General features: G+C 36.6%; 1 protein-coding gene across 1 annotated transcript; it reads right to left on the bottom strand.

Moving 5' to 3' along the window:
* Positions 1–232: 232 nt before the first annotated feature.
* LOC145571865 (uncharacterized) lies at positions 233–11,158 on the bottom strand. Its single transcript, XM_081630900.1, has 9 exons — positions 10,820–11,158; positions 10,249–10,573; positions 9,926–10,150; positions 9,302–9,561; positions 6,596–6,801; positions 3,992–4,114; positions 1,976–2,161; positions 1,243–1,380; positions 233–830 (listed from the first exon to the last, which is right to left on the bottom strand). Exons 1-9 carry the CDS (start codon positions 11,007–11,009, stop codon positions 519–521), a joined length of 1,965 nt encoding a protein of 654 aa, XP_081487026.1. The 5' UTR covers positions 11,010–11,158; the 3' UTR covers positions 233–518.

The raw sequence follows: 11,158 nt of genomic DNA, 5'->3' as shown, positions 1-11,158 counted from the left end.
CAAGCTTTCACCTCTAACTTGAATCACCTCAAAACTCCAAGTAGTTTGAGAGATATGCCTAGTTGAAGTTGACCCATCCAATGCTTCCTTGTTTAACACAAGTAATTCATCCCCTTAGGTTATATGCCAAGCCTCAATCGATTCTCGAGTCACATTCCAACACTCTTTTCGTACGAAGTTTAGCCTTAATAAAATTAGGGATCCTGGGGAGATTTTATATTATTTTAATAACAATAATAATTCCAAAACTTCAACCAAATGTAAGTTTTTAACTTTACAAACAAAAGTTTTTACTCATTAAAATAGAATTGAGCAAAGTTATATTTTTACATAACTAACTTGGTACAAATTTGCTCTAAGTCTAATGAGCAAATTTTACAATCGATTATTCCTTGCTAGGTACAACTGGTTGTACGGAGTATTGGTTCCCATAAATATATTTTTAGGCAAAGAAAATACAGTATTTTGTAATTATGTTACAATTATATTTCTTTAAAAAAAATGTTACTATTATAACCTCATTTCAAACTGACACTCCGCTTATCTGAAGATGCTCTTTCAACCACTTTTCCTGTATGGCTACGCTTAGCAAGGGTGCTCTTGGATGTTGTGTCGTGTCTACTTAGAGACCGCTGCAAGATACGAATTGGGATCCCGCCCATATCAAAGTCTTCTTTCAAAGATTTTGTCAAAAACCGTATTTCCGTATCTGACAGCATTGTTTTCCCCTTCACAAAGGCAACAAATGTTGGTGGTCGAGCCTTCACCTGTGTGAAGTACTTGACCTTTGGTTGTGCAGCCTGATCTTTCCAAGAGTGCCTGCTCATAACCTAGAAACAGAGAATCAACACCTTTAGGATCTGAAAATCAGTAAGCTGTGGGTCATCTGAACTCAATTCAAATTAGGATTTCATTAGCAGGCACTGATTCTTTATCAAGACGATACTTAGGCTTTTATATTTCCATCAGACCTCAAACAGAGAAATGGCACCTTCGCCATATTTTGGCCACTGGTTTGTCTTCCACAGACTAGGAAGCTACCATGGCTAACCATTAGTAATAGAGTAAATCATGGACTTGTGAATAATTATCAAGAATTCAAGATCAGGACACCAGCAGATCCTGCTTCATCTTAGTCAATTAAGTCACAATTTACTCACCAACACATTTTGACCCTTGTGTCAAGTTGCCAAAAGAATTATCTAATATCTATATGAACTTTAAAGGAAAATGGAAACATACCTTTCGCAACCAACGATTAAGTCTGGCTGTTGACAGCCGTAGACACCATTTCTCGTAAGTGTCAGTAACCTGACGCATGACTGCTATACGACCCTTTCCCTCCCGAGCAGAAACAAATATAACTGGTATTCCAGTTACCTGATGACAGGAGAGGGTTACTCAGTTTTACAAAAATAAGACATTTCATGATCTCAGTTAAGATTTTGGTGCATAACAAGTTAACAACTTAACAAGTCAAGGAGTAAGTTTATTTTAATTTTAAGATATTTAGATATGACAATGTTACATCGATTACCAAAAATTGATGTTGGTGAGTAATTTTTCAAGAAAGAGGAGGAGAAATTCAAATTAGGGTTTCTTTATAAACAGAGCAATCTGTGAGACTGTGACTAACAAACTCCTTCCTTTCACTCTCTCTTCCCCAACTTCCAAAACAAGGAATAAAGCCCAATTTTCTCAGATGCAATTAGTTTTCTTATTTCCTCACTCACTTATAACTGAAATTTGGACAATCAACTCCTCACCCTTAAATTCTCTCATACACTGCATACCAGACCCCTTGATAATTAAAGCACAAATAAGTTTTGTGGGAATTACTATATCATTAGCGCATGGAAGATAATAGAACTGACTCATCAAACAAGCTCATATGCTTAAATCTTGAAACACTATCACAAGTGATAAAAAGGATTAGCAACAGAGAGCTATAGAATGGAAGTTTTAAAAAGCAAACCTGCGGTATAAGTTTCTGAATCTCTTCAGGAACAGCTTTAATGAAGTCTTCATACAACTTAGACTTCTGCTTTCCTTTCAAAAGATCCATTTTGTTTACGATTACTATCAAACCACGTCCTTCTTCCACTGCCTGTCTAGCTATAACTATTTCGGCATGCTTCATGCTCCTCTTGGTCTTTGCAACCTAATAGCCAAAATGAGGAGACAATAAACGATCAAAAATTTATTATGGTACACTAACAAGAAGAGGAAGCAAATCAAATCTATATATAGAAAGGCACAATTTGAGAGAGAGAGAGAGAGAGAGGGAGAGAGAGGTCAGGCTTTATGCCAGACGGGGGAATCTCTATTGCCTCTATTACAACAGTTTCTCACACAGCTAAAAGGAATTGAACTAAATCTAAAAGACATCATGCAATCAGCATGCTAGGAACTTGACACAGGAGCTGCATACTTCAAGAGCTTTTAGCACTATTACTACATATATTTCTTACTTATATTTATTATTTCCTCTGCTACAGTTTCTCGCACTTTCATTTTTCAAATTGTTTGAGCTTCTGATTTTACTATGTGCTATTCTCCAATCATCGTGATTGTTTTGATTCAAAAACAGCCTCTCATATAGTTGCAGGCAATGATGCATGGCTCAACAACCTCTTCAAACCCCCACCCAAAAAGGTTGGAGTTGTCTCACTTTTTGATGAAGTGAATGGGTTAGCAAGAAGTTGCTGATGAGAACAAGTAATGAAGATTTCAAAATTCAAACCATCTCTTGGTTACAAAAAATTACTAGCAAGATTTTGTCAATGAAAATATTCTTCTCCATATTAATGCTACGTAGCTTAAACAGTGGAGTTCATCAAGAGTTCTTTACGATGAGCTATATCATTAAAACTGAAGGAAATGGTCTGTCCCATAGCAATTTGGCCAATATCGTCCATGGAGCAGGGACCTGGCCAGTTAAGGAAGCTCAAGCCCATAAATTATGGTAGTAATTAGACCACCTGTTTAATATTGAGCAAAGTTGGCAAGTTAAAGAAGATCACTCCCATAGCATTATTGTGGCAATTCAAAGAAGAGGACCCATTGTGGATGTTTTGGGCATACAAGAAGAAGAGGATCCATACAAGAAAAGATGAGATTAAAGATGAAACTACGAAAGTAACAAGGGGTGGAGTGGGATAAAATTAAAGGATTTAAAAAATGAGATGACAAATTGTTTGGGCATGTTCGGTCACGCCAAACAGAAAATAATGTTTGGTGACTGAAGATCAACAAGTCATTCATAGCCCCGGAGAATCATAAATGGTGAGGTGAGATAATTCTTTCCCAGACAAGGTTCTTATTTTAAAGCTTTGCCTTTTATCTGCCAGCTCTATAACACAACTATTTATGAAAAAATGACCCACTGTAGTAAGTTAAGATCCTCTCACAGGATAGCAAAAAAAAGGTGTAGCTTGAAGAAGAATTGGAATGAGAATTTAAGGCAAATAATGGCTTTGCTGAAGATTACAGATGATAACATAGCATTACTAGTTTACTACCAATAGAATCAGTGGCAATTTGAAAATCAGCTACCTGAGCCTTGGCAGGAGAGTTCTTGTTTCTTTTTCACCCCTCATAATGAATGTTTTGCTTCTTAGGAATCAATGGTGATTTTCAAATTCTATATTTCTATAAATGCTTTCATTCTAATGCAAAGAAAAATAAACTCTAATCATTTGACAAAATGATTAGCCTTTCGTAAACAACAATTCTAAGGATTTTGAATACCCAAGGATAAGGCTGTGTATATACCTACAGATGGAATCTGGACCTACTCAGACCCTGTCTTATCAAAAATCATACAGGTTGGTTGTAGTTGCAGTTCTAAATACCTCTTTTGCTTTTATACCTTATTTATGGTATGGTTTACCTTATTATTTAAACTCAATTATATAAAATCTTCTTATCTAAATAAACTGTCTAATGTCAACCTTAAACATAGCACTGCAAGAGAGAATCAATGGCTCACCTCCTCTCCATCAAGAACCAATGCAATTACATGAGCCCTCATAAGATTTTTCCTGGTTTGCATAATGCTCAATGAAGCAGGGCCTTTCTCTTTTGTCCTCTCCAACCACCCAGCAGTGTCAACCTGAAGAAAGTAAACAAAATATCATTCACATTTTTGGAAGTCATAAATCAGAAGTCTGCTAATTTGACATTTCATGAGATACATTTTGGAACATCCAAGAGAGTGTGTGATAGTACCAACCATTTAAGGAGGTGAAAGATTATACATATTAAAATTAGTTTGAGAAATTTAAATATACTTCAGTAGAGCCATATTAATTAGGAAATTATCATTATCTGAATTCCTGAAGTATGTTCTTTCCATGCATATTTATAATATGAAATCTTCTAAAAGCAATGTCTAAATGCATCAAATAAAAAGTCTTAGCAGCTAAATAAGGTAAAATAACTGAATAACTGTCCTTAAGATTTGAGAAATATGATAGAGGCTTTAGGAACGGTAAGACAATACAAAAAAAATAAGAACAGTAAGTTCTTGATCTCTATGTGACAGTAATATAACAGTACTACTATATATAGTGTATCCAGAGTAATACTGAGAGTTCATAGAGCAGTCTATTAGGATAACTAATTGTAAATGTATAATTAGAGTAGATTAATATAAAACTGGATCACAGAAACAACCTCTCAACTATTAATCAAGGACCATCCACACAAGACATAATACAACTACTTATGAAAACGTTCTTAATGCATAATCAGACTTAGGGAGGAAACAGGGTCAAAAATTAAACACTGATAAAAACCAGCCACAGAGTGACCAATACAATTTCCTCTACACATGTCAACAGAAGAAATTTAGACCACATTAAAAAGCTTATGATGAAATGGGTTATTGAATACAGATCAAGACTTTATGAAGTTGCGCTATAAATATTTTCTCATATTGGTAAGCATCTATAGGATATTGTACAGGTTAAAGACTTTATGGAACCATAATTTTATATGTACAGGTGCAGGGTTTGATATTTTAACGCTTCTTAAGAATATACGGAACCATGAATTACAAGAAATATAACAAACAAGTTAGAGAGCAGTTAACCATATAAGGGACTTGGTCTACATGACCCAAGCCTGAAAAGGGTGCAAAACACAAGAAATACAGCCAGAAACAAGCTACGAAGAACCAGGGAGCAATTTAATCAACAGCGCAGAAGCCACTTGATTAGGCGTCTTTAGAGCACTGCGGTACTACATTATGGATCTTCTTCACTTCAATCATGACAATGGTTAGCCTAGAAAGAATATGGGCTACTATATTAGCTTCTCTGCTATTGATCAGAAAAGAAATCTTTTAATTTATCTTGATGCAGAAGTACACATCAGAAAATGACCATATTCATAACAGCAGTGGCGGATCTTGAAAAAAATTCTTTAGAGGGTCGATCAAAATTAAATGTGTTACATACAAATACAATCATACAACTGAAGTAATACAAACAAATGAGATCAATATCGCCAAATTTATACTTCACTAATACATCCTAAGGTTTAGAATAGAATTAGAGAAACAAGTAATAACAATAGCTAGAGAATCTAGATGGTAGGAGATAAAGTAGGTGGAAAGGTCAAAATACTTAAAAGTGGGTTTTAAGCTTTAGCTTTACAATTTTAGAGTATATTAGAAACCATATACGTAGTACATATAGTTGGGCCTACTCTTACACTTTTATTTTTTTAATTAAAAGGCAACACTTTTTTTTTTTTTTTTTAATTACTAGGCTATGTCAATAAATTCCAATAGCCACCCTAATATTTTTTGGGCTTGGACAAGGCCCCTAATGCCCCGCCCCCCCACCCCCCGATGATCCGCCATTGCATAACAGAGATTTGCTTCTGCATTTTACAGCATCATTTTAATTGCGAATGCATCCATATACACCTCCTGCTCTTGGAAATAGAAGTACTTAGCAGGCACTATTCTAGCCCAAATCATACCTAATTAATGGACAATGAAGTAATAGTAAATGCAGGGTTTGATATTTGTGACAATAGCTATATACAATATATTAGATGATGCTAAGACGTCCTTGGAGAACAAATATTTTCCTAAAAAACTTATATCACACACATAAGCATATGGCAATTTCTTCTTCAAAGATGATATGTAAATATTATTAAGAGCAAATCAGGAATGAACGTATGGACCAGATGTGCATAAGAGCACCAGAAAAGGCTGATGAACTTATCAAGGATCAAGGCTCTCAGAGTCTCAGATTGCATCATATATTTTAAAGGACTTCCATAATATACCACAGAGTCACAAACACAAAGGATGTAATCAGATATTTTAGTTATCTATATCAACTATAGAACATTCTATGTTCATGACCCATATGAGAAGAAAGCAAAGCAGAGGACACAAATTGATATATATCATAAAGAAAGTATTTTAAGAAGACATGGCAAACAATAGTTATAATACTATAAACAGCTACAATAAAATATTTTTCTTTGATCATGCTATTATTTAAAGTTCAATAAGTATCACCATGAATTAGCAAAACAAAAAAATAAAAGGATAGAACAAGAAGCACTCTACCATATATACAGTTCTGCCATCATACTGAAACTGAGCTCGAATAGAATCTCTTGTCAAACCAGCTTCTGGTCCCACCAGAACACGCTCTTCTTGTAATAATGTATTCAGTAAGGTTGACTTTCCAACATTGGGCCGTCCAACAATTGCCAGCTGTAGAGGTAACTTAGATTCTTCAGGCTCAGGAGAGCTTTCCAGAGTAGCTTCATCTAAGAATACAGAGATTTTATATTCAAGAATAATGAGATCAAGCAAAAACAAGCTTGTCGAATGTGGTAAACAGAATCAAAATTAGGCAGTAACTCAGTAGTCAGTACAGTAAGCAAATCAATATTTTCATTAGAGATGGAAAAGAAACATCATGACAACTCTCTCCGTCCCAGAATAACTGAAACGTTGGACTTTTTTCACTATTCATGTATTAGAATTAACCATAAATTTTTTTCTAACATAATATAATCTTTAAAATAATTTTCATTGATAGTTAATTATACAAAAATAAAGTCAAGCTAGTGCATCAGCATGTGTGCAACCTGTCAGTTATTTGGGAGTATAAGACAGTTTGAAACAATAATATAATATAGTATAACCATGACAATGCAACAGAATTTTCACATGTCCTCAGTCACAAACTGGAAAAAAGACCAAAGGGAAAGAAAGTGTGTAAAAACACATGCATGTGCACCGCAATGTGAACATGAAATCGTGCATTCCTATGCGCCTCAGAGACACAAAACTGAGAAAGAAAACTAAACTGGTGCTATGAATCAACATAGCTTAAAAACTATCAAAGGCAAAACTTAAAGAAAAAGAAAATGGTTGAATAACAATCATAAACTGGAAATTACAGAAATGTCAAATGTGCATGATATTTAGCTCATTATTCTAACATACTCCGTATTAGTTAGCATGGCTAGCTGACAGATGTTGAAATAAATGAACATTTTAAAGTAAGGGTAGCATCTTCAAATGCGACTCAAAAGCTAGTTTTAATCTTTCAACTTTTTTCTTACTTTCCTTTTGCGCATGTGCAGATTGACAACACTGTTGGCAAACAAGACAAGGCAAAATTAAGATCATGAAGGGGTAGCAAAAATGAGGAGCAGAACAACCATGTAGTCCACAAACCCATCCTCCTAATTCTTAAGCACAAACAATTATTTACTGTGGCAGATTAGTAATTATTCAATGGGAACTTAACAAAATAAACTTGTCCATATCGTTTCCCCTTGTCAGTAGTTCTACAATTGTATTCCTTCCCAATCACTAATGTTTTTCTTTAACAGTAACTGATGTTTTTTTCTTTTGAGAAGGGGAGGGGGTAGATGAGGGGAAGCTGTTGTTGCAAACTCAATAAGTTTAGTAAATTAGCACACATACAGACATACTGTGTAATTATATAAAGACAGCTGAAGCCATTTTGGAATTATAAGAATTTTCCTATGATGTGTAACAGCCAAAAGGTACACTGAGGAAGTGAGGAGCCAACTACATGTTTTCAGTGGAAAGAAATTATTGCACAATGCCGCAAATATTTAGGGCGTTTGGTTGGGGGTATTCAAGAAAGGGAAAGGGAATCAACTACCTTAAATCCCTTTGATGATGTTTGTTACACACAATCAATCATTCCCTTTACCCCTCCTATTCCCCCATTTTCCTCTACTTTGATTCCCAATTTCCCACCCCCCCCCCTCCCCTCTAGGGGATCACTCTTTCCCCCCAAATCCCTCTTCACCCAACTGCCATGACCACCTTGTAACTACCTTTGACCAACATTGAAAACACCACCCAACAATCAGAACCACCGCCCAGAACCATAGCCACCGCCTAAGCCACCATCACCATTGTTTAACCGCCACCAGATGCACTGCCCAGCAACCATAGCTGCCGCCTTAGCTGCCATCACCATTGTTTAACCGCCGCTAGAACCACCGCACAACCGCCCAACCGTTGACACCACCACCATCAACCGACCCAACTTCACCGGCATAACCGGCCTCTCAAATCGCCCTAAACCCACAGGAAAAAACCCACCCTCCTTGACAACCACCCCACCGAAACCACCCTAGATCCACCCTCCCCGAAAACAATTGCACCAAATCGACCTAAACCCACCCGAAAAACCCATCCATGTGAACCACCTCACCCAATTCGACACAACCACCACCCATATCTCCAAAACCTCCGGATCCACCTCAAAAACCACTAAAAAAACCCTATATTTCTCCATAAACACCCCAAGTTACCCACAAACATCTAAAAATAATCCTTAACACCTTATAAACAACCAAACAACTAGATCTAATAAATAAATTAAAGAAAATTGAGAGAGAAGAGGGCATCAACGGCGGTAGAGGGGAGGGAACCAGCGGCGGCAAGGGCAGGCGATAGGGGAGACGGTGGCAGGTCGTGAGGAGGGCGGTGGCTAACGTGGTGGTGGTGGTGGTAGGTATGGTAGATTTAAGGGGTAGTGGTGGTTGTAGAAGGAGGAGAGTAGTGGTGGTTGCAAACGTGATTCCCTTTGTTTATGTAAAACAAACAACAATACAAAAATGAAGGATTAGCTTCCCTTTCTCTTCCTTTCCCTTTGTTCATTCCATTCCGTTTACCTTGTGCGAACCAAACGGCCCCTTAGAATCAGCAATGACTATAAATGATTAAGATATGCAGTCTTCAAGGGCATTTTTAGGAAGGTCAAAAATCACATACCATTTATGATTTGGAGCATATGCTCCTCCAGCAAGGGCTTTAGAGCACCGTAAAGTTCTGACATGCCCAAACCAGTCTCAGCAGATATAGCAATAGGGTCACCAAAACCTAATCTGTATGCTTCACCAGCAGCTGCTGCAAGTGACCCATCTGACTCATCTAGAGATTCAGATTTATTCATCACCAGAACAATTTTAATTCCAGGCGCATGCTTACGCAGCCACTTCCCAACCTGTAAATCCATGGATTGCAAGCCATCTCTACATGATTAACAGAGGGAGATATCAATATATACAAAATCTGTCACTTCTTGTCAAATTATGAATAAAGTGTCAAAAGATAGGGAATAACTAGCACTCTAGCAGGCAAAGGGATCAAAACCATCTTTCACACAAACCTCCTTGATTTTATAATACCTTTGAATATCATGCTCTGTAACTTCTTAAAAGTTCCAGTGTTTATAACTTAAAAGGTCCCCAAAAGTTAACCTTAATGCACTTTTCTGTTACAAATTCATTACTAATTTCTCAAGTCTGTTCCAGCAATTAAATTTTCCATCACATTTTCTGCTTAAAGATAGGACTCACAAGTCATTCTGCCCCACACCAAAGAAATAGCACATACCTTGCAGCAATCAAGAAGATGGCAAACTGGGATCTCAACAACACATTGGCTGTCATATCCGCAGTTCGTCCAAGGATAGACCCTGAAGTTGCCGCCGCTTCTAAGCCAGCTGAATCAAGTACCTGGAACCGCAAATCTCCCAGTTTGGCAATCCCATCCCGTATATCACGAGTCACATGATCAGCAGGAGTGTTATATACAAGAGCCTCTCTCCGCTGAATTAAACTACAATGACAACATAGGCATTAACATAGACAATCAATATCACTAGTCACTCAACACAACTATCACTAAAGAATTCGGACTAAACCAAAACAGTGTACCGGTTAAAAAGGGCAGATTTGCCCACATTCGGCCGCCCCACAATAATAACAGTAGGAAGCAATTCCTTATCCACCTGTGTAAAGTCCACCAGCTTCTTGCTCAAACTCTTGGTTTTCACTTTTTCAACAAGATTCTCCTCAGCAAGCTCGGATGCATTACAGTCGAAATCCGACTTTTCAGATATGCAAGTGCTAGACCCCGGCAAACTACAAAAACCGGCAATGCTTTTGCATTGGCACTTTAAAGGCGAGCTAAGTCCTAATCCAACACAACCTCCTACTCCTACTCTACCTTTTCCATGTACCCAATTACCTAATAATGAACCTGAAAGTTCAAAATTTATAACAAATTTTGAGTTCTAACTAACCAAAACATACAAGACTCAAAAATATATGCAATCAAATCAAAATTCCAATTCCTCTAGAACTACAACAATCATTCTCCACTTATATCTTAACTAAAACAATGAAAATCACAAAACTTCAAGTAAACCAACATAACTATATATAAAATAAAACAATAAATTAAAATAATAATCGAAAAGTGATAAAAGATTGAACTGGGTATTACCAAAAATTGAAGTTGGGGATGAATTAAGAACATTTCCACCATTGCAAATATAATTAGAAACTGGGTTATCAACCAATATACTAATACTTCTGCTGTGAATTAAAACTCGAGAACTTGTTTGGTAGAGAAAACCCAAAAAAGGGTGTCTCCTTTGTCCAATAGAAATTGCACGAAGCCATGAATTCGGCATCACAGTGCTTTCTTACTGTAAATCAAAATTAGCTTTTGGGGGTTCCTCTGAAATGAATTAAGCTTGAAAAAAAATTTGTTGTTTTGTTCACTATTTTCTACCAGTGGCATTTGCAATAACATTGATGAAAGTGCGACTGCATTTTTTTT

Source organism: Chenopodium album, chromosome 12 (assembly GCF_948465745.1).
Source record: "Chenopodium album chromosome 12, dcCheAlbu1.1, whole genome shotgun sequence".
Taxonomy (NCBI): Eukaryota; Viridiplantae; Streptophyta; class Magnoliopsida; order Caryophyllales; family Amaranthaceae; genus Chenopodium; species Chenopodium album.
This window is presented reverse-complemented; position numbering and strand designations above follow the sequence as displayed.